This window comes from Camelus bactrianus, chromosome 16 (genome assembly GCF_048773025.1).
Source record: "Camelus bactrianus isolate YW-2024 breed Bactrian camel chromosome 16, ASM4877302v1, whole genome shotgun sequence".
NCBI classification, from domain to species: domain Eukaryota; kingdom Metazoa; phylum Chordata; class Mammalia; order Artiodactyla; family Camelidae; genus Camelus; species Camelus bactrianus.
The window spans coordinates 18,228,256-18,253,212 of record NC_133554.1 but is presented as its reverse complement, the minus strand read 5'-3'; the positions used below and the strand labels follow the sequence as shown (position 1 = coordinate 18,253,212).

Below are 24,957 nucleotides of genomic sequence, written 5' to 3'. Positions count from 1 at the left end.
TTCAAGGAAGTGTGAAAGTTAAATAATTTTTTGCCCAAGGCCCAAGGTAATTAATAGAATGAAGCTGAGTTTGAATTTAGCAGGCTCCAATTTTAATAGCAAGATACTGAATGCTTTTCAGAAGACAATGTGAACTGTTTTCCATGTGAATTTTTTAATTATGTGTTTTTTAACATAATCTATACTATATTTATGGACCAGTCTTCAGGAACAGTAAGAGATATATACATTTTTACTTCACTGAAGAAAGGTAGAAAACTAAATAAATTGAAGTGATGTTTCATAACTTTTTGGAGTTCGTTTATAACTGTAATAGTTGTTTATGTCTCTAATCCAGTCATTCAAGAGAGCATAAAGCAAATTTGGATAGTTTATGCATATTTATTTAAGTGCAAAAGAGTTAAAATACTTTAAATATACCCAGTGGAAATGGATCCAGTTTTAGAGGGAAAGACATATTACTTGAGAAAGCAGAAATACTTAGGAATATTACATATTCCTTGACCCAGTGTTCTCAAATCAGACATATGTGCTTATTGCATGTCCATAGCTTTAACCTGGTCCTAAAAATATTTGGGGAATTATCAAAATATTTTAAGTACTTTTTAATAATAACTATATTTACTTTCAAAGGGATAATCAACAGTCTTTAAAAATACTTGATTTTTGAATAATATGGCGTTCAAGGAGTTCACATGGATTTATTCTTTTTTTTAAAGCATAAGTTACTTGCAGTTTTCTCTTCCAGCCCCTAACTGAGAAACATTTCTGTCCTAAGTTGTGTCGTAATGTAATTAATTCAGTTCTCCTCTTTTTTAGCATACTGAGGTCTCATGCCATTCCTCTTAATAAAATCCTAAGCTAAGCCATTAAGCTGTCTCTGAAAATAATCTTTTTTTTCCCCCCAAAGAAGAGATGTTAGACATGGGCATCTCAACATTTTCCAAACCCAACACCAGTGGAGAAAGAGAGGGAACTTTTTTTTAATTGTTTGGGATTGCTTGAAGAGACATTGACCATAGATATAAGTTTTCCCTTATATTATCTCTGTATTTACTTATTTACCTTTTTTATTTTTTTGTATTCACCTCCAGCTTAAGAATAAAACATTTCTAGTACCTTTAAGACCACAATATCCCTCTCCATTTGCGTCCCCCTCCCTTGCCTTCAGAGGTAAACCACTTTTCCTGGATTTAGTGTTAACCATTTTATTGATAATTTAGTTCTCGTGAGTTCATATCTTAGAGTGGAATTGCTAGGTTGAATGATAATTGTATGATCAACTTTACTAACTGCAATTAGGCAATGCCTAACTGTGTTTGAAAGTGTTTGAACTGATTTTTACTCCCACCAGTAGTGAATGAGAATTACCTTTTACTCCAAATTATTGCTGATGCTGTGTTGTCTTCTACTTTTAGTTTTTTATCAATCTGTTAGGTGTGATAAGTGGGTCTCTGTGGTTTAATTTTAATTTCTCTAGTTACTAATAATTTTGAGCTACTAATGTGCCGGGGCCAGCTGGCACTAGCTCAGGAGAGCTGGTTGTGCACATTCCTTCTTAACTCCATTTTCAGAGACATCAGGATGGTTGCTTGAAATCAGCCATCATGGGGTTATTTATACCCCCAAACTCTATAAAACCGCGGCTTTGCCCCTCACCCCAGGTAATACTTATGAGCTAATATTTATGCATTTATTAGGCATTTGTGCTTCTATGTGAAATGCTTCTTCATATCTTTTAACCATTTTTCTACTACATAATTTATCTTTTTATTTTTTTGTATTCATATGTAGTGATCATTTGTATGTTCTGGTTTCTAATCCTCTATTACATTCTATGTTATAAAAAATCTTCTGAATTTATTGCTTGCCTTTTCATCCGATGGTGAAATGAACAGTTGTTATTAATATTCATGTGCTTAAACTTACCAATATTTTCATTCGTGTGCTTTTTTAGAAGTCCTTCCGTTCCCAAAGATATGAAGATTATTTTTCTGTTTTCTTCTAAAAGTTTAAAACTTTTGATCCTTCTCTATGGTTTTATATTATTGTTTGAGATGGAGATTCTTTTCTTTTTTCCTTTTTTTTTTCTTTTTTTGGTTCTAAGTGAAGGGAATGACCAACTATCCCAGCACTATTTATTCAAAAACCTCTTTTTTCCTAATTGATCTACAAAATCAGCTCTGTCATATATCAAGAATTCACGTGTATGGATCTTTTTGAGGATTCTCTATTCTCTTTCATTGGTCAATTTGTATATTCCTATGCAAATAACACACTGTGTTGATTACTATATGTGTTACTATAAATCTTGATCTGATCACTCTGTCCAATTATTTTTCTTTAAAAGTATGTTGGCTACATAACCCTTTGATCTTTTATATGTATTTTAGACTCGTCTTATAAATTCCATCAAAAGAAAAATATGATTGGAATTTTTACTGAAAATGCATTAAATATATAGATTAATTTGGGAAGAATTTACATATTTATGACTGAGTCTTAATTCATAAACACCACTGAGGAACAGAAAGGTTAACTGCATGTGGCCAGAGAAGATAGTCTATAGGATGACAGCTCGAAAATTTGGTGATGGTTGGTTCATGACTTGCTGTATGGCCAGTGTTTACTGTTGTTCACGGCGAAAAGAATCATTTGATATATTGTTTTCTATAGCCCAGTAGATCAGGGCTTCAGTTCTTCTCTAGTTACAGTAATTTCTTTGTCAGGGAATAGGTTAAAATCTCCCTTGTGGTCTTTTTTTTTTTTTTTTAATTTTCTTTATATATTTTGAAATAAAATTTTTAGCTGCACACAAGCTAGGAATTATGTTATCATCCTTTTATGAAAATGTTGTGACTCTTTAATCTGGCAGACTTCTCTTCCCCTTAATCCTTTTTTTTTAATTGATATTAAAATAGTTATACCAGCTTTCATGTGATGTTTACCTATGTATTTTTCCCGCCCTTTTACTTTCAGCTTTTCAGTGTCCTTATATTTTGATTGTGTCTCTGGTAAGCAACACGTAATTGGATTTTTTTCCCCCATCTTACAAATTTTTGACCTTTAATTGGAAAGGTCTTTCCATTTACATTCTTTTATTCACTAGTGCACTTGGCTTCATTTCCACCCTTTTATTTGGTGCGTTTTATTTGTCCCAGGTTTTCTGGTTGGTTGTCATTTCTTGCGTCCCTTTTTTTTTTTCTTTTTTGGATTGGATCAGATTTCTCCTGCGTCACCCCACTCCCATTCCATTCATTTTCCTTTGCTGGTTTAGAAGTTATACACTGTTTCTAATTTTTAATGATTACCTTAAAAATATTTAACATCCTATTTTAACTTGAATTATAAAACTAATCACTAGCTTTCTCTTCTTCTAAATATTGTGAGGACTTTAGAACATAGGCCCAGTCATCCCTTTCTATTTAATTTCTATTTTTGCCGGTATTTTAGTTCTTTCTTGACTTTTAACGTTATAAATTACTCTATTACAATTTATTTTGTGCAGTCAAATTCTGTTTAGATAGACCCTCATATCTACCATTTTCTTTGTTCAGTGTCCTGTCTTGCATTTCACACCTTCTTGCTAGAATTATTTTCTTTCCTTCTGAAGTATATCTTTTAGAAATAATGAGGATCTATTGGTAATATACTATTTTTGTTTGTCTGGAAACATGTTTATTGAACTCTTGTTCTTGAAATGTATTTTTGCTACATTTAGAATGTTAAATTGGCACTGGATTTCTCTCAGTGTTTTTATTCTGCGGTTGTGATATCATATGTCAGTTTGTCATTCGTTTGCTCTCTCTTGCTCCTTTATAGATGGCTTTAAGATCACTTTATCTTCAGTGTTCGGCAAGTTGACTATAATCAGTCATGTATTGACTTATTTTTCTTTACGTTGCTTGAGATTTATGGAATGAGTCTCCTGGTCTAAGGAACAGTGTCTTTCACCATTTCTGAAAAACCCTAAGCTGTTATCCTGAGCTATTTGTTTCTCTGTTGTTATTTCTGGTCTCTCTTGTGTAATTCAGATTGGATGTATGCTACATCTTCTTCTGATTATTTCCCCCTTATCTCTTCTCCTCTTTTCATATTTTCCATTTTTATTTTTCTGCTCCTCTATGAGGACTGTCTTAACTCTGCCTTCCAGATTACCCATTCTCTTTTCACCTGTATCTAATTAGACTATAAACCTATAAACTGAGTTTCTAATTATTGACTACATCTTTATTTTTAAGATTTTTTTATGTCATTCAGATCTATTTTGATGGTTTCTTATTCCTTTGTTATGCTTTTACTTCTTTCTTAATTCTTAAAACATATTAAGCATGCCTTTATGTTCTGTATCTGATCACTGTGGTATGTGCTGTCTCTGTGGGTCTGATCCTATCACTTGCTTCCTTCAGCTGACGTTCATCCATCGTAGCTTATTTGCTGTGGTCATGTCCTTTTGACACATTCAAGGTAGGAATTCTGTCAGATCTCAGTTTAGACAATATCCCCCTAGAAATACCCGAGAAATTTTGTGTTTGCTTCTACCAGCCGAGAATCAATGTAAACTAAAATTGCAGCTTATGAAAGAATAAGCCACACGATTAATAAGTTCTGACCTCAAGCCTGCATGAGTTGGGGCTAGTGGTTGGCAAGTAAGTTTTCAGGGGACACTTTCTTTAACCCATTCATCAGAGCCAAAATCAAAACCTTTACTCCTTGAGGTTTGTTTCTTTCTAATTCACCCATTAAAGATCTCCTGTTTACCGTCTGTGCCTGATGAAATCCCAGACTGTAGGCCCCTGGGGATCAGCAAATGTCCTCAGACCAAATTGTGCTACAGTGTACTCTGACTCCAGTGGTTCCCTCAGCATTACTGTTGCTTGTCTTCGTGGAGTTCCTTTACTTCTCTGGAGCTCAGCTTCACGCTGGGTTGTATTATATTAAATATGCACGTCTGTCTTCCTCATGTTAGGTTGTGCCACACTAATAGGGGTTTCTGTCAGCATCTGCTAAACCATGTTGTCAAAAAACACCAGAAACTAATTAAAATGTATCTTACTGTAAGAATCAATAGTCATATGTAGCTTATTTCATAACGTTTGCAGCATCCCTGTGCAGTTTAACTTTAAAATATGTAATTAGTTAAGTGCCCACCCCCCCTCAATCAGAAGATATGCACAATAAGAGAGAAAATAAATGATGTATAAATGATACGGTAATGTTGGATATTAGTTAGTAGAAAGGTGAAAATAGGAGCCACTAATGTAAACTGGAAGGAATCTGCTAGATGTTCCTTTTGATGTGTCTGACCAGGAAAGTGTTCAGGAGCTAAGAAAGAGAATCACAGTACTTGACTGCCAGTTGAGAAAATCGGAAACGGCTCGGAAAACTTTTGAGGCATCCACTGAAAAGCTTCTTCACTTTGTAGAGGTAAATTTTCTTATTCCATCGCTTTATGTCCATTTTTAAGAATCGTATGGACGACTGAACAATATAGAGAAACGTCAAGGTGTTTGGTGGTTTGTGTAACATTCTCTGGGCTCAAACAGTTATGCTGACCTCCAGTCAGGATTTTAAATTGCTTAGATAATGGAAAGACTAGCTATCATACAGATTGTTAACAGAAATAACTGAGACAGGATAATACGATCCCAAGTGTGTACTATGTTTTAATGCACACTTTCTTAAAACTCTTGATAGTAAATAAACATTAGTTGATAAATATTTACCCTATAAATAAGTATTTTATCTCTATATTGTATTTCTGAGTATAATTGCACATTAATGTAATTGATTTTTTTTCCCTATGTAACAGAAACACCTTTTTAATCAATTTGGGGGGAAGGAGTTATAAATATTATTTAAGCAAAAAAAAAAAATTTGAAAAACTATCAAAGTTACATATTGCCTTCACTATCTTGTTTGCCTCTAGGCTATTCAAGAAGTATTTTCTGATAATTCTTCTCCTCTGTCAAATTTAAGGTAAGAAAATTTAAGTGCTTTCTGCAGATTATGGCCACTGATTTCATTTTCATCTAGTAATTGTGGCTAACATTAAAATCTCTTAAATAGTCTTAATATGCTACATGACTCCAACTGCGATGCTATTCTGTAATGTCTTGTGAAAATAAATAAAAGGACACATTTGTTTTTGACCCCATCTCTGTAAAAGAAGTTCCAGGAAGTATTTAGTCAATCCACAATAACCTAAAACTTTAAAACTGAGATTAGAATTTCCTTATCTTAGAATTTTGTAAAGATGAACTGAACTTGAAGTTCGTTAAGCATCCTATATATGAATAAAAGTTACTATATACTAGTCATAGGTTGCCTGGTAAGTCAATCTCAACCCAGCAGAATTATGGCAAACAGAATTTTGCAAAACATGCTCATGCAATCAATGTCTTTCATTTTCAACATTTAGTAGATATAGAGAAAGAAATAAATTTGGAAATTTGATTTGTTATTATTTGCAGTTTGTTTCCGATTTAAAGTTTCTTACTAGGAACTACAAACATACTAATAAGATTTATTTATTTCAAACTGCAAGCTTATGATCATTTTGATAAATGATGAAAGATGCATATGAAAGAAAGATTCCTGTTTATATACTTTCTTTTTTTTTTCTTTTCTTTAAATAGACTTTATTCTTGTAGAACAGTTTTCAGGTTCACAACAGGATTGAGCAGAAAATACACAGTTTGCACATAGCCCTCCCCACCCACAAATGTATACTCCTCTACCCTCAACATCCCTCATCAGTGTGGCATATTTGGTACAATTGATGAACCAACATGGGCACATTATTATCAACCAAAGTCCATAGTTTACATCAGGGTTCATTCTTGATGTTGTGCCTTCTATGAGCTTTGACAAATGCATAATTTGTAGCCACCACTATAGTATCATACAGAATAATTTCATTGCCCTAGAAATCCCTTGTGCATCATCTATTCATTCCTCCCTCCCTCCCTCTCCCCAAACCCCTGGAAACCATGATCTTTTTATTGTTTCTATAGCTTCGCCTTTTCCAGAATGTCATTTGGTTGGAATCGTACAGTTTGTAGCCTTTTCAGACTGGCTTCTTTCATTTAATAATATGTCTTTTAAGTTTCTTCCATGTCTTTCATGGCTTGATAGATTTTTTTTTTACTGCACATGTATTCTTTAATTTATATATATGTACCGTTCATTGTTTCTAAGAAGTTTAGAGCTTTAGCTTTCTAAACTTACATAGTTATCAAAGGAATAAAGCCAACCACAAAATAAGAATTACCTCAAAAAGATACATACACCCTGCTATTAACAGTAATATTATTTATAATTGCCAAGATATGGAAGCATCCTAAGTGCACATCAATAGTTGAATAGATAATGGAGATGCAGCATATATATATTTATATGTAATGGAATACAACTCACCCATAAAAAAGGATATTTTGCCATTTGTGGCCCTTCATTCACTTTTTTTTTTCACTTCAAAAACCAGAATTTCATAACTGGCAGAGATATTACAATTACATAAAAAACAATAAAATACATAGAAATAAACTTAACCAAGGAGATTACGTATATTCTGAAAACCAAAATGACACAAAGAAATGGAAAGATTTCTTGCACTCTTGGATTGGAAGAATCAACACTATCATAATGGCCACACTACCCAAAGCATTCCACAGATCCAGTGCAACCCCCATCAAAATGCTTGTGACATTCCTCACAGAGCTAGAACAAACAATTCCACAATTTATAAGGAAACACAAAAGACCACAGACAGCCAAAGCAATCTTTTGTAGGTCTCTCTTTTTTTTTTTTTTTCTTTCTTCTTTTTGTTCTCTTTTCTTATGGTTTGATGACTACAGAAGGCCCTTTAACATTTGTTGTAAAGCTGGTTTGGTGGTAAAATCTTTTAGCTTTTGTTTATCTGTTAAGCTTTTGATTTCTCCATCAAGTCTGAACAAGAGCCTTGCTGGATATAGTATTCTTGGTTGTAAGTTTCCCCCTTGCATCACTTTAAATATATCTTGCCACTCCCTTCATGCCTGTAGAGCTTCTGCTGAGAAATCAGCTGATAACCTTATGGGAGTTCCCTTGTTTGTTATTTATTGCTTTTCTCTTGCTAATTTTAATATTTTCTCCTTATCCTTAATTGTTGTCAATTTGATGACTATGTGCCTTTGTGTGTTCCTCTTTGGGTTGATTCTGTGTGCTACTCTCTGCGCTTCCAGGACTTGGATGACTGTTTCCTTTCCCAAGTTGGGGAAGTTTTTGGTTATTATCTCTCCAAAAATTTTCTCAGCTCCTTTCTCTCTCTCTTCTCTTTCTGGGACCCCTATAATGCAAATATTAGAGCACTTCATGTTGTCCCAGAATTCTCTTAAACTATCCTCATTCCTTTTTATTCTTTTTTCTTTTTTCTGTTCTGAAGTAGTGATTTCCACTAATCTGTCTTCTAGCGCACTGATCTGTTCTTCTGCCTCATTTAGTCTATTCTTTGTTCCTTCTAGTGTATTGTTCATTTCAGTGATTTTATTCTTCAACTCTGTTTGGGTATTCTTTATATTTTCCGACTCTTTGCTAAAAACTTCACTCTGTGCATCTATACTCCTCTTGAATTCTCTGAACATCTTGGCCATCGTTACTTTAAACTCTTTCTCAGATAAATTACCTATCTCCTCATCACCTATTTCTTCTTCTGGGATTTTATCTTGTGCCTTGGCCTGGGAGATATTCCTTTGCCACCTCATATCATCTATCCTTCTATGTGTTTGTGGATTCCTTCCACAGGCTTTGGGATTATTGTTTTCTTATTTCTAGTATCTGCCCCTGGTGGATGAGGCTGGACTAGAGGCTTGTGCAGGTTTCCTGGCAGGAGGAGCCGGTGCCTGCCCACTGCTGGATGAAGCTTGGTCCTGGACCTCTGGTCCAGGTGGGTAGGGCTGTGTCTAGAGGCCTTTGTGGCTTAGGAAGTCTGCTGATGGGTGTGGCTGTGTTCCCACCCTGTATGTTGTTTGGCCTGAGGCCTCCCTACAGGCTGTTGGGTGGGGCTGGGTCTTGGTGCTAATGATCCAATCAAGATGTCAGCCTCCAGGAAAGCTCATGTAGATGAACACTCCCGGAATGTCTGCCACCAGCTTTTATGTCCCCTGGGTTAGCTACTGCCATACCCCACGTCTCCAGGAGACCCTCCAAGTCCAGCAGGCCAGTCTGGCCCAGGTTCCTATGAAATCACTGCCTCTGCCCTTGGACCTGGTGCATGAGAGTTTCCGTGTACACTTCTCAAGTGAATGGAGTCTCCTTTTCCCCCAGTTCCATGAGGCTCCCAGAACCAAGCCCCTCTGGCGTTCAAAACCAGATGTCCTGGGGTCTCCTTCTCTTCCCAATGCCTGGAAGTGAGCTGGGGAGCCTGATGTGGGGCTCAGAGCTCTCACCCCTGTGTGAGGGCCTCTATGACTTAACAAATCTTCAGCTTGTGGGTTGCCCACTGGGGGGGCATGGTCCCAATTATATTGCGAGCACACCCTCCTACCATCCTGCTGTGGTTCCCTCTTTATGTGTCCAGTTGCAGAAGATCTTTTTTGCTTGGTTCCAGTCTTTTTATGATGGTTGTTTAGCATTCAGTTGTGGTTTCGTTGTAGTCGCGAGGAGAGGCAAGCTCGTGGTCCTACCGCTCCACCATCTTGACCAGAACTCCTATTCTGACTTGCTGTTTGTACATTTTCAAAGCAATTTTTTCCTCTTATAATGGCTGCCACTAGCAAGGTACTTCTAGCAACATGTGCTTGCAGAAACATAAAAAAAACTCTAGCCTTTACTATAAAAACAGCAGTTTAATAAAGGAATTTGGGTCATTGTATTCTTATTATATTTTAGGTTTCCACATAGCATTCTTGGATTTAGAAGAATATCTATCGTAGTACACTTTTAAACTCATTTTAATGTAATGTTTTATTTCTTCAAATGAAGGAATCTGACATTTTTTACTGTTATCTGTGCTGCTTATGACGTAAGATAACTATGTGAATTTGAACGATGATTGTTTTCAGTAAAGATGTTAAAAATACTCAGCACTCAGATTCCTCTTGTGTGATCTAGGCATGTCCCTGCTGCCACCACCCAAGGTGTCATTGTGACCTTGGATAATAATTCAAAAGTTTTGGTATTAAGAATGACTATTTAAAAGCCACAGTTTGCATTTGCAGGTTCATGGAACAAAGGTAAGTTTTAAAGGTAACATTAATATATATGACTGAATCACTTTGCTGTGCACCTGAAATTAACAAAATATTGTAAATCAACTGTACTTAATTTATTTTTTTAAAGAAAAGCAGCATTAAGCAACTTTTCTCCACATTTTGGAAAATTAAACACTAGTAAAATTTGGTTCAGTCTTTTTAATATTCTGAATCTTCTATAGTGGATATTGGCCTTGGTATTCTACACAGAATAAATGCTCTGTTTTTAAATTTGAGAATTGATGCTCTAGTTTCTCCTTGTGAATTAATACTATCATCTTGGGAAGATGGATGGTAAGTAATGATGGTTTTTGTGATGGTTTAACATTGTCTCGTTTCAAGTAGAAGTTTTAGCATCGTGGGTTTTTGCAGTAAAACTTTGCATTTTAATTATATCAAAATGCATTCATTTCAGGTGATGTTTGCACTTTTAAAAAATGATGTAAATGCTCTAGGCCGTTTTAGATTTAGGGACAGAAAATGGAAGAGTTTAAGAGAAAATTTCAAGAGCAAATATACATATGGAATTTATATTTAATATTACTAGAAGTTATAGTAAATGTCTGTTTAATACATTTATGTTTAAGTGCTTACTTTAAATTTTTGCAAAACTAAATAGAAGGCCACTTCATGTTAGTATAACACAAGCACTCACAAAATTAGCCAAGAACTGATTTAGGAGAGTGCTGTCCTTCTGTTCCTTCCTCCTTATGTATGAGGTCAACCTGATTTTTTAAATATGCCTCTTTATTATATAAGAAAGAACTAAAAACAAATACTGTTTTGTGTGAATCATTTCAGTTATGGCTATGAGAATACAATGTTTCCAGCATCAAAATTTTGTGTACAATTTTATAGCTAGTAAGAGTTAAGATTTAGCAAAGGTAGATGCTATTTATGGTATAATAAGTTCAGCTTTATTTTATTGCCCTCGTAGTGAAAGAAGAGCTATGTTAGCTTCCCAGATGTCCCTCACACCGCTGGGAAGGAATACACGGAATATCCCAGCAACACTGGCCCTTGAGTCTAAGGAACTTGTTAAATCTGTCCGTGCCATCCTCGATATGGATTGTAAGTTTTCTGCTTTTTTTTTCACTCTTTCAAAAATGATTCATTTAACAAAGCAAAAGAAGAAAATGTCAAATTTGATAGTTTCATCTTATTAAGTGTATTGGTTTTCCTACAGTAAAATTGATTGCTTATCTATAAAAATCTTAACGCAGCTCTTTGTATCAGGAGAATACTTGCTTTATTTAAAGTGCTCAAAGTGGCTTCCAGCAGAAGATAGCTGATTAAGACATCTCTTTACCTCTACTTCCATCTAAAGTCTCTTTGAAATGGAAGAATAAATATGAAAATAAATCCACAACAGCACTGGAAACTGGAAGGGGGGAATCAATTTTGAGGAGTTTTTAAAATAATATACAACAGATGGAAAAAGATTAAAGGTACAGCCCAGCTGAGCAAAAGACCCCAGAACACAATAAAGATGAAAGACAAGACTGCCGCAACAGTTAGTTAAGTAGAACCATGGAAACCTCCCCCAGGATCACAAGCACGGAAAACTAGAAACAGACATTGGAGCAGTCAGCAGGGTAATTAGTTGAAGGGCTATGGAATAGCTGAACCAGTTCCCTGCTCTTCAGAGCTGCTGGCTCAGGCACTGACCCCTAAACTAGAGCCAAGAGAACCCCTCTCTTAAAGAACTGCATGATCTGTCACTGGAAGCCTCCAGAGTCAGCAAGCATTGGGCTAGAAAGAGAAGCAGTGTGATGCTCTAGGTTACTTCCAACATCCCAACAGACAGGGAGATCCTTGGGGAAAGCTTGAATAATTGGATATTTCCATCCTTCCCTCTTCCTGTCTCTAGGCACTTTTTTCCCCTTCATGGGTTTGGACTCCCTTTTATTTGTTTGTTTTCTGTCTCTTCCCTTGATGTCAGTCTGTCTGCTGCTTGTCTTTGTGCTGGCTTCTAACATTCCACTATTCCTCTAGTTTGCACTCTTAATATTGTCTATGCTGGGGACCAGATACCAAATATATATATATATTTATATATATAAATCTAGAGATACAGATAAAAGTCTGTGTTGATCAAGTATCAAAATAATAAGTTTTGAGTGAAGTCCTGGGTAAGTAAATAGCTTGGCTAGGTAATAGAGTAATATTCAAAGATGCTTCAAGGTAACTTTTAACTTTAAAACAGTGTTGTGGAAGGCTGGAAACCATGCCTCTAATAGTATCTGCTCAATTTCTGCAAAGAGTGTTTTTCTGTAATTTTGTATAACCTATTACATTTTTATATCAAATTATATTTTAGAAATCCTGTAAGAACTCTTTATGTAAAGAAATTCTGTGGGTTTTTTAGGAGGGATGAAAATAATCACGATGAATGTATTATGTGTAAGCTCGGAATTTTATATATCAGACATTTTAAGTTAGTGTCGGAACAGTGGAGGGAAACACCTGCACACATAACCCAGTGGACACTGCGATCATTAATTTTACTTATTTTGCTAACATCAACCTTTACGTTTGTCAAACATGATTATTCAAAGAAAATATTTGAAATTCAGCAGAACTTATTTGGAAGAAAAGTGAAAAGTTAACATCTGCACTTTTTATCTGTTACAAGGTTATACCTACTCTGCTGTTTAAAACTAGCAAATAGTTTCTACGTTGTCTTTTTATTTAGAAATGCAATTGCTAATGTTTGCATATTTCTCAGAACTTTGATAATTTTGTGTGAGATATCTTTGTAAGTGTGATAATTCAGATAAACTTAGCCCATTTTTCTTTTTCTTTAGGCAGTAGCCTTTCCCATCACAATGAAAAGCAGAAAATTACAATCATGAGGTAGACAACTGAGCCGCAGTCTCCACCTCATTTCCTTTGCTGTGGCTATCTGGTTATTTCAAGTTACCATTTGAAATTTTTACCTGAGTAATGACCTCTACTTTCTTCTTAATTTAAGTACACTCTAGCATATTATACTATGAAATTTTGTCAGAAATGAGGATAAGATTTCTTAGGTCTTATAGCTTAAAACCAGTCTCTAAGTAATATCTGGACAACAATTCTCAACCATTTTTGGATCATGGACTCCACTGAAATCTAGTGAAAACCCTCTTCCCAGAAATGTGCAATTGTACACATTTTGCATCTGTTTTCAGAGTGCTGATGAGCCCCAACCTAAGGACCCCGATGTAGAATCACAGGGAACACCAATGCTTTCCACAGCGTTGGAAACGTGGCCATTCACATCCCATAAGAATACCTCCAACAGTGGGGAGTATGTGAATCACAGAGGCAGCTTGGAGGCAAGCAGCACTTTGAATCCATGGAAACAGTGCACCTCAGAATCTCTGATGGTCCTCAGAGGTGCCCCAGCTGATCATCCATCTTCACTAGGCAAAGTATTAACCCCTGGGCCTGTTTCCTCATATAAAAGGTAGAGGTCATAATATCTGAAGTGGTAGGACTGGAGGAGTAAATGAGAGAGCATGTAAAGTAGCTAACAGAGTGCCTGACCGTGTAAGAGTCTCCATAAATGAGCATGGCTGCTGCTGCTGCGAGTGCTGGTGCCCCATTGTTGCTGTTTAAAGGAATTCATTTCAGTAGTTACTACTTTTTCTCTATGGTATTAAATCATTATTTTCTAAAGCTTCATTCATCTTGGGTACGTTTGCAAATGTGATAGATGAGAGCTTTTCTTAAAATATAACATTTAACGTTGGTATCGATTTTGAGTTAGAACGTAATCATCACAGGAAGCTGCGGTTAAATGTCTGAGTCAGTGTCTTATCTTTCAGTTGTTTATTGCTAACCATAAGGAGACTTAGGTCTGCTCTGTCACACTGCTTGCAGTGAAACAGTACGTAGACAAAATAGGCATTTTCGATCAGGACCGGAACCCCTGGATGTGCTTATGTTGATCTCCATCAGTATTTACATGGTCATTCTTGTCATGCTTTAGTGTGATCTTTATTTGAAATAACTACATGTTCTGAAGTGTAATGTTTGTTTGATTGACTTCTAGACTAACAAAATTCTGTAATGAAAGCAGGAAGAGGGAGTTCTATTTAAGAAAAGTGTATATTAAAACAATACCTGGTCAGATATTCAATAGGAGGTCTTTAATAAAAGAACTTACTGACTTCCTGGTAAATTGGCAGTGGAAACACAGGCATCTACTTTCCTTCCCCTGGAAAAGACAAATGGAATATAAAAATAGGGTAGAAATCTGCAAAAGCACTAGCAGTTACAGGCAAATCCCCAGATCTCTTCAACTTAGGTAGGACCACATAGAAGAAAAGACCAAAGTCCAACTTGTTACTCCCTCTACTAAACAACAGTAGCAATTATGGGAGTAACTGGAGGGAACCCCGGCAGGAGGGCACCCCTAGTGCATTCTAATTTGAAGGGGTAATGAATGAAGTCAAAGACTGGCTGGTGGGGAGACGGACTCTTCTTACTCTGTTATCTTGGTGAGTCTGTGCCATTTGTTGAATCTCAAGGTCCACACAGACCTTTTGTCAAGCAGAAGGCCAGCTGGGGCTTGGTCCCTTGAACTGCCTAGATGCACTTTCTACCTGACATGCACTGGGGCATCCAGGTGACTAAATGTAAAGGGGACCCAGCATAGCGGCTTCTGCACCACCAGCCACATTGCTCCGCACAGCCACCTGTGGTCCCGGCTCCCTTCTCACCCTGCTCAGACTGCTGCATGATCCTTATACATGCAGTGCAGGGGCTCATGGGCCAGCCTCCCACCTGAGCTTTGAGAATGTAACTCCAACAGCATGGTCAAATGTCAGGGCATCCAGGGGGTTCACACATTCTTTCAAGGGTCAAAAATGAATTCTGAGTAGAGAGCTCTTTACATTCAAGCTTGTATAAAGAGAAATATCACACACATACACACACAGTCCATTTCAAGCCCTTATAAATAAATATATAATTTACATACAAATATATGATTATGAAAAAGTCTACAGTATTAATTCAAGAAAATAGAGATAGCTGTCAAGATTCAGAATAGACTTCAGGATCAAGATGGTAGCATGATCTCTTGCCAAAACCACCCCATTCTGCTCCTACACTTAGAAATGACATATAAAATTGTGTATGTGTGTTTGAAAGATAAAGACCAAGAAAGGAACACCTTCCTGCATCAAAGACAGAGGGTAAAACTATAATGATAGCTGGAGTCTTAAGCTTCTGAGATTCACAGGATTGAGATGAGCAGCTGGAGCAAAGGCTTCTGCACCCACGAGGGCCCAAATGATGCCTGAGCAAAGGAAGTAGGGAGCAGCAACCTCCCCGCAGAAAATACGCTTTCTTTTCTTAAATTACTCACATATTAGGCATTAAAAAAAATTCTTCCAATTTAGGAGCCATCTGGGCCTGCCACTAATTAAAGTTGAAAGTAAATATTCTCATCCACCACAGGTGGGGATATAACTTGGCACAACATTTGTGGGAATCAGTTTTGCAAGAGCTTTTAAAAGGTCTTTTTGAAAAGTTTTTTTGAGAGTTTAAAAAAAAAAAGTTTTAATGGTCATGTATTTTAACCCAATAGTCCCACCTGTTGGTATTTTTGCAAAGAAAATAATGAGCAATGTGCTTAAAAATGTATATATAAGTATTTTCATCATGGCATTTCTTATGGTTGTTCAACTGTTACAAATTGGTTGAATAATTATATAGCCTTTACTCAACCCATTGAAAATAAGAATAAACTTTTCCCCTGCTAAGCGATAACCGTCTGATTACACATGTCTGTCTGTGTGAGAACCCTACCTCAATTCAGGTATTCCTATCTGAAATTAGCAATATTTTAACTTTTAAAGTTAGAATGTCAGTCATAGCTTTGTCTTTACATTCTGAAGCTAATTGGAAGTTATTTAGGCAGATGGGAAAACATTTTCGTGAGAAAAAGTGGAAATGCAGTACTGCCGTGTTTGAAAGCCTTCATAATTTTTCTTTTAGACCCAAAACGCAGCCTTGTTATAGCATCTTCTCATTGTATTTATTCTAGGTCTCAAATCTTTGCTCTCCTTATTTCTTTCAGAGCATATATTTATTAACTAACATGAGTTTATCAAAGGAAAAGCCATGTATATATGTTTGGTGAAATTCAGCTATGCTATTCAGAACGGACATTACGGTATTTACTTCCATGTAAAGCAATCATACTATTTATATATCTTTCCCCTTCTAGAATTGGGGAAAATATTCCAAGCAGAAGGGAACTGCTTATGTGATTCTGATGCCATCTGAGAGACAGTTTCACCTGTTTTTGTAAGGCAGACCTGTTTTCTAGTGACTTGATTATTCAGAGCCAGATAATACCCACTGTAAATATTCGTGGTGTCTAACCATTCAAGAAAAACGGTAAACTTACATATTCTCTTGTACTGTTGCAAACTGAAAGTAGGTCACTGGTGTAATGTTGCATTAAGAAAATATATCAAATTTAATCTTGGGTGATTTCTGGAAAATAAACTATGCTTGAGTTATTTAATTTTGTGTTAATGGACAAATTATTATGAGCGTCAAGAAAAATTAGTAATTTCTTTCCTGGTACAGTTTTATTTCCAAGAAAAAAAATGTGAGAGGAAAAAAAGATATCACTTAAGGAAAGGTTAATCATTTAGATTCACTTAGATTCATTACTTCATTCTTTCATGAACTGTTTATTGAGTATCTACAGTGGGCCAGACCCTGACGTGGGCCCTCTGAAAACAGCATACACCGCGTCCTTGCTGTCAAGCTGCTTGAGTAAATTGTAAGGGCAGAGATGGACAAATAAGTTAGCAAGCAAGCACATGACGACTCCAGACAGTGACAACTACTGTGCCCATAATGAACCAGATGATGCGTAAGGGAATGTGAGTAAGTGGGGATGCTGCTTCTCTTTGAGGAGGTGACATTTGAGCGGAGATCCAGCCAGGAGAAAACCAATGGGGGAAGAGCTAGCTTTTGAAGCCAAGTTCCAAAGCCCTGAGGTAGGGGCAGTCCTTGACATGTTTGAGGGACAATTTTAAAAAGCTTGGGTATGTGATGCATACGAGCAAGCAGGAGAGTAGCATGAGATGAGGGTAGAAGTGTAGAAAGGAACCAGATCGTACAGGGCTTTGAACATCATACTGAGGAGTTTGGGTTTCAGAAGGAATGACATGATCTGATCTACGTTTTAAAAGCTCATCCAGGCAGGAAGTCTAGTCAGCTATGACATGACTGACTTAGGAGATGGTATGGCTTAGGCTAGGTTTGGGGTAGCAAGAAACAAATATTCATTTTTAAAAAGAGAGATTAGTAATTATATATAATTTTTTGAACACTGGAAGTTCAGTATTGGTGTTTAAACTTGATATTCACGTGCGTATTGGGTCAGTGAGTAGCCAAAAGTCCAGGAGCACAAAGCAGTTACCTGTCATCCTCTTGGATATTTTTCTACCTCATGTTTCCCTATTGTTCCTTCTGCACTTTAGTTAACTGTTGGGTATTTGCCTTTTTCATTAAGCAAGTTTCTGAGAATCGAAGTGCTGAAATGATATAATAATACCAAATCTTATAGCAACCATCTACTTTTCTCTACTGGTACACAGGAGGCAAATATAATAGTTTGTCAGTCATAAAACTCAGGAAGCCACCATGTTTCCAGTATTTAATACACAAACAGATATCCAGGGTGAATCAATCGCAGAGCTGTGTGGTATGCGTTTTCATGGAAGATCATTTCCAGGACAGTGTTTCAGATACATACTTTCATCGCATAGACTGCCAGCAGCCATAAGGTATGAAGGCATGGCAAGACTTAATTTCTCCCACAAGGTAGGAAATTAGTCATCAGGGGCATCGCAGGATGTACAATATCTAGGATTTAATTAAGTAAAAGGCTGTATACCTTAGTAATAACATGGTGAACAGACTATAACGTAAAATGATTTCCAGCACAAGGGCAGAAAAAAATACAAGGACTACTTCAGAAATTACAGAAGGCGTAGATGGCAAAGTGTAGTGAATCATTTGTCTTCCAAAAAATGAAACTCTAATTCCTTTCACAATTAGCACTGACTATAATAATAGAATGTCTAAAATGTAGTTCATGTTGCAGTCCTATCACTGGACAAGCAAAATGTCAATGATGGCAAAAAGAAAGATTTTTCCCTCAAGGACAGAAAACGTCCTCATTCAAGCCAAATGCATTCTTTTAGGTTAATGGAATAGGTGTTCTCCAGAGTTCATAAGAGGACAGAGTATTAACAGTTCGTCTCAGAGAAGACAGCAGCAGCAGTGGTGTGCAGTACCAGCTTTAATAATTACTTGATATGATAAAAATAGTTCAGTTCAGATCCAGAAGTTCCCCCCTTCAACAACAGAATATTCATATAACTATTACAGGTAATTTATTTTAAAATAATAAAAATGGAAGAAGGTTCTTAAAAATTTTATCAGTTTTACAGTTTTAAAGTACTACTGTACATTAATACGTCCTTCAACCCTGTGTGATAGGCATTTTTACTTCTAATTTAAAAGATATGAAAAGATGAAGGCTCAGAGAACTTAAAAGATGTACTTAAGTTACATGCTTGGAAAGGACAATGCCAAAACCCCACCTTAGGCCTTCTAATATTAAGTCCTACGAGTCTCACAGGGGTATAGTTAAGTCATTATATCACAATTGATGCAATATTTTTTTTCCTCTTGGGAGCATATAAAATGGTGAGGTGTCTTACATTCAGCGTTATCTTAGGTTTGATAAGATTTGATGAACTCTCCGAGTCTTAGCTTCCTGTCTCTAAACTGGGGATACAGCCTTCATAAGGTTGTTTCATGTTTTAAGTGCACTAGTATGAAAGTACTTTGTAAAACATGAAGTGCTGTATAAATACAAGATTATGTTTTAGAGTTCATTTCTTATTTTAGTTAGAATCATTGACCCAAATTTCCCTCACCTTAACTAATTTTATTCAGAATAAAGAAACAGATCATGTTGGTTCAGGAAGCTTTAATAATTTTCAATCAGTTATAGAAGGATACCTAACTCATTGGTAAAGTTTTCTCAGGAGGTTGGATTTGGAGAGTATCTGTTTTCCTATTAGAACCTCAGTATTATTTGATTTTTTTTAGAGTGAGTATTCACTATCTATGAAATGTAAAGCATCCTTTAAAAGTGAAATAATTTTTTAAGCATCATGGAAACCTTACAGTAAAAAATTAAAGTTCTCTTTGGAATCATTTGTAGAACATTGTATGAAGAGGGAATAATAAATGTTACTAAGGTTAAAACTTTAAAACTGAGGATATAGGCTCACAAACTAAATCTTTAATAATACTTTTCACAAATTTATGACCTTCTGAACTCATCCAACCAACATTACCAATTAGATTAGAATGATTAGATCTTGGGACTATACAATACTATTGGTGTTTCTCATTTCTTTGATAACAACCCCCAAATGCTAATGAAAGTTAAAATCAAAGTAGATAGAACATTGCGAGTAAGAAAACCTACTTCTCAGAGAAGATCTTTTAAACCTTAGATAAGTTTGATAAGATAAAGAAGTCTGTGTCCAACTGGCAATCTTGAGAGCTCTCCATGTTTCATACAGTCTTGTATACGGAGGGGGAGGCCTTGCTGAACTTGAACGGAAGATGGAAATATTGAAATCGCCCATGGATGGGCATAACTGGGCGGCAGTTCTCTGCAAGACTTTGACAAGCATTTCACCCCTATGAGGGAGGAGCAGGCCATATAGATACCTGGTGGAAGAATGTTCCAGGCAACAGGTGCAAAGGCCAGAAGCAGGAGAGCACCTCATGTTTGAGAAGAACAAAGAGGACAGTCTGGATGGAGAGGTCCAGTTCACTGAATCATTCAGTCCTCAGCCTAACTGTCTGCTTCTCAGAAAGCCCTTTCCTAACTACCTCTTTAATTTTGGCCTTCTCTCTACCTCCAAATATTCTATTTCACTCCCCTATTTTAGTCTCTTCTTAGGACTCCACACTGTTTTTTGTTTACTTTCTTGTCAATTCTGTCTCCTCTATTAAAATTGGAGCTCCTTGAGACCCGGGATCTTGAATGTCTTGTTCATTACAATTTAGGTAACACCTAAAACAGTACCTGGCACATAGAAGGTGTTCATGAACTATTCATATTCCATAATTATTATTAATATCTATTTAATAAACATAATATATATGAATGTTTAACATATATGTTTTAATATCATTTAATTAAGGAGTGAATTTAAACTAGTGAGGCACCATTTTTATTCCTCAGAGGGCCCTCTGTTAACAATGACCATCAGTCTGTAGCATTCGGGAGCACATCAGGAAACCAGCACACACACCCACACTGTTGGGAGATGCTACTCAGTTCAGCTCTTTTGGAGAGTGGTCTGTCTGTGTCTCCAGGAATCTAAAAATATCCATTTTCTTTGACCCTTCAGTTTGACTTCCAGGAACCTATTACAGAAATAAATACCCATCCATATGCGTGAATCTAATAAACAGAAATACCCACGTGTATATACAAATAGATGTCAAGTAGTTCTTTCCACAAATATTGCTGAGCATCTACACATCAGCCACTCAGAAGAGAGGCTGGCTCTGCTAACGCTGAGGATGCCCCTGTGGTAGAAAGCAAGAGGCTGAGGCTCAGTTATGACGCAGGCGAGACGTGAGGAGGGACAGAATCACCTCTTCTGTCTTGTACTTGTAGACCTAGGTGGGCTACCACAAACCAGCAGCTGGGACTTTCTGACCGAAATATTTCCGTGAATGGCCACGTGGTTTTTTTTTCAAAGCAGTCGATCTGATAGAAAGGAAATAAGACTATTGAAAGCGATAAATTGTGAGTGAGAGTGATGCACCATAAAGAGCATTAGAGATGAAAAAAGAAGGAAACCGAAGTAAATCTGTAAGAGTGGGCCTCAAACAGCCCAGCCAGAAAAGAGTATGTATGGTACTTTCTCAAGGTAGATCATTAACCGGCGTGTGCCAGGCTGAAGAGTGAAGAAGCACGTCAACCATTTTGTGTAAGATCTGCTGGAATTGTAGTTCTTCCAGAAGAATCTGAAGAGGATGTGATGGCTTAAGTATGTACACATCTAGGCATATACCACAGAGTCCATGAAAACAGTTTTGTTTTGTTTTGTTTTAAATTTGGGTAAAATGGGTTTGTTCTCATGTTTAGAAGCCATTGATGGGAATGTGGCTTGTGGGGTTAAGAGATCCTGAAAGAAAAACTATACTGTATACAATTACTTACAGTCTCAGTAGGAAAGAAAAGGTCTAGCTGTACAAATAAATCAAGGGAAGCTTCACACAGCTCTTTGAAGAGCTTAGATGTTTAAACAAACATACAAACATGTTGGGCAAAGAAACAACCTAGGACTAACTAGAACTCTCTAAGAATAGTGGCAGGAATGTCAAAGCTAAGATTAACATAAGGTTTTTAAAAAATTAAGGATGAGACAAGCTGTGTTTGAAGCAGTAATGAAGAGAAAGAAGACTCGGTATGTTAAATTAATGTAGAGGTGAGAAGTCGAAGTAACGTGATAGGCAGCCTCTTTGGTGGTCACCATGATCCCTGCTTCCCAGTGGTCATGCCCTTATGTGACCCCCTCCCCCAGAGTACGTACAGGACCTATGGTTTACTTGTAACTAACAGAACTTAGCAAAGATGACAGAAGTGCATGATAACATTGCATAAGATTTTAGGGTTCTGCTGGAGTCTCTCAGCCCTTTGACGCTCTCCCTGGCATCAGAGAAGTGACTACTGTGTTGAGAGACCCACGTGGCAAGGAGCTGAGGGTAGCCTCAGGCCAACAGCCAGGAAACTGGAGCCTTCCATCCTATAACCACAAGGAACTGAATTCTGTTAACACCAAAATCGTCCCCAGTCGAGCCCCAGATGAGACCACAGCCTTGCCAGACCCTAAGAAAGGATCTAGCTAAGCCCTGCCCAGACTCTTGGCTCACAGAAACTGTGAGGTAAAAAATATATCTATATTTTAATCTGCCAAGTGTGCAGTAGTTTGTTACACAGCAGGAGAAGATTATAATATCATAAAATACTGCTGTTTGCTTCCATCTTCCGACTTGAGAATGTGACCTTCAAAATAATGTTTTTGCAAAGCTAGAATTTTCCCTGGAATAAAGAAAACTCCCTTCTATGAGAGTAAGAGATACAAATTACATTTTTACAACTTCAAGTCAGCTTTCAGACTTCCCATGAGATGACTCTTCTTTCTCCCCCACCCCTTTGACTCTTTTCCATCCAATCAAAGGAAGTCTAGGGGAAATAGAAGGAGACTCCTTTCCGAGCATAATTAAGGCACCATGTGATGTCTCATTCACATGGAACAGCCCCAGTACCTTTCACAGGCTGGTCACACACAGCTGATGCTCAGTGACAGTGTGATGAAGGAATTCCTTGATAAGTTACCTCACCTGTAAGTCCAATGAGAAGGAAAGAAAGTCACCCCTCCCAACTGTGCTCCTTTTCCTTCTTAGACTTTCAGGGATGAAAATACAATCATGACACTTCAACTTGTGCACAGGAAAGCAAATGAATAAACCCTGAGGATACAGAGATGAGTAGATTGCTTTTTGTTTATAAAAGCAACTTCTAAAACCTAATATGAATAGTGATAATTTTATAATTCTCTTTTTTCCTTCTCAGTCTACAGAGTTGTGTTTAGTTTTTTTTTAAACTGAGATATAATTGACATGTTTAGTTTTATATGAGTCTTATTCAGTATTGGCAAATGCCAAAAGCTTAATTGTCTGATTCCAAATGATATTGACATAATGGACTCATTTGTTATGTCTCCATTTTCTATCTTCATATCACATAAAAGTACAAACCTTTTATAACCTGACAATAATTGGAATGTCTTTATCTTTTATTCATTTTATTGTCAGCTTCCTTTTTTGTAGATCTCTAGTGGAAACATAATTTTAACATTATTCATTCCTGTTTGGTACATTGAATGCCTGCTACATTGTACCTCATTATTAACAATTTCTGAATTCTTTACAAATGCTTTCATTAATTAATCCCTAATTGCCATGCTGGACATTACTGAATACAAAATGCCCAAAAGATTTGGTTTCATTTACATAACATATAAGTATAAAATGGGTAAAAATATATATTCCATTGCTTTTACTGTCCATTTCAGGAGCATGGTATTTTTTAATCTAAACTAAGGAAATGAAAATATTTCAACTCCTAATGTCATTATTTATGGATTAGGAAATCACATACCTGTTGAATTGAAACCTTCATTTTAAAAGAATGAATTGATAAGTGCTCAGTAGCAATGTGTACTTTAAAAATTTAACAAGCACTATGTTACTTCTCCCCTGTAGTCTGTTCTCTAATGGTCCTTGATACATAAATCGTGCTACATCACCCTTCAAGTCAAAGCTCTTCAGTCACTCCCATCACACTCAGAATAAGATCCAAATTCTTTACCATGGCTTACAAGGTCCTTCATTTCTGGTCCTGTCTAGATGTCTGATTTCATGACTACTTCTCTTCCCTTGCTTATGCTACACCAGCCACATTGGTCTTTTTATAGCTCTTCAAACATGTTGAATTCATTTCCACCCCAGTGCCTTTGCACTTGCTGTTTCACCTCTCTCAAATGGTTTGTTTCTTCAGATCTTCACAAGACTCACTCTTTCATTTCATTCAAGTTCATGCTTTAATGTCTTCTTTTGAAAGAAGCTTTTCCTGGCCACTCTGTCTCTCCCTCTACTCTTATTGTTCTAATAGCACTGACTGCCACCTGCAACTGGGTTTGCCCCCACCCCCAGAATATCAACTTCAGGAAGGCAGGCCCTCACTTGTTCACCACTGTAGCCTCAGAGTCTCCTGCAGCAGTTTAATGCAATATGTGTTAAGTTAATATCTAGAGGAATAAGGTCATAGAGGCAGACTGTGTGGGACTAAACATTAATTGAAGAGAGAAACGAGGAAAAGAAGTAAAAATAACACTGAATTTTTAAGCCTGGATTATTGGAGGGTGGTAGAACCATCCAAAGTCACAAGGAACTCAGAAGGAAAGACAGACTTGGGAGAGAGGATCAGTTCTCTATTAGACATTAGAAACGCTGACAGACATGGAGGGGGAGACTGGAGACTGGTCAGGACTGGAGATGTTCTTTAGGGGATTATTTACATAGTTCTGATCATTGACGATCTAATGTGGTAGAAGAAGGGTGTAATAGGAGACAGAGAAAAAGTCCTTCGGGGACAGCTTAGAAGAAGAGGGACCAGGTAAGGAGCAGTCAGGATGATGGGAGCAGAAATGAAGAGATTATAGGGCGCTTAAAAAAAAATAAAAATAAATTAAAATATTTTTTGAAATGCGCAAGAAGAGGACTTCAAGGAGGGAGCGTTAAATAGTACTAAATGCTGATAACAAGAGGACAACGTGTGAAGAGTGGACTGGCTGTGAGTGTAAGCATTTGTGACCTTTAAGAGAGAAGCTTCAGTAGACTAGTGAGGGCAGAAATCATTTTACACCAACACTGTCTTGAATGTCAATTTAATCTTTCTTCTGTGATTCGTAAATCATTTCAGTATCTCTAAGGACCTCTTGGTCATTTTATAAATATCAGTTATATAACTCCATAGTCTAAAAGGTGTTTGATTAAGGTAAAAAAAAGTATAGGAAATTGAGCTGAATCTACACTGATC

The 24,957-nt window shown here is 36.7% G+C and overlaps 1 protein-coding gene across 6 annotated transcripts in view; it reads left to right on the top strand.

Annotated features, from left to right (window-relative positions):
- The window catches only part of STXBP4 (syntaxin binding protein 4), a 167,916-nt gene that overhangs the window by 96,291 nt on the left and 46,668 nt on the right, over window positions 1-24,957 (top strand). For all 6 annotated transcript variants that reach the window (XM_074342767.1, XM_045513798.2, XM_074342766.1 and 3 more), the window contains 3 exons: window positions 5,311-5,427; window positions 5,930-5,979; window positions 11,170-11,303. In XM_074342767.1, coding sequence (XP_074198868.1) covers window positions 5,311-5,427; window positions 5,930-5,979; window positions 11,170-11,303 — 301 coding nt within the window. The remainder of the gene's footprint in view (window positions 1-5,310; window positions 5,428-5,929; window positions 5,980-11,169; window positions 11,304-24,957) is intronic.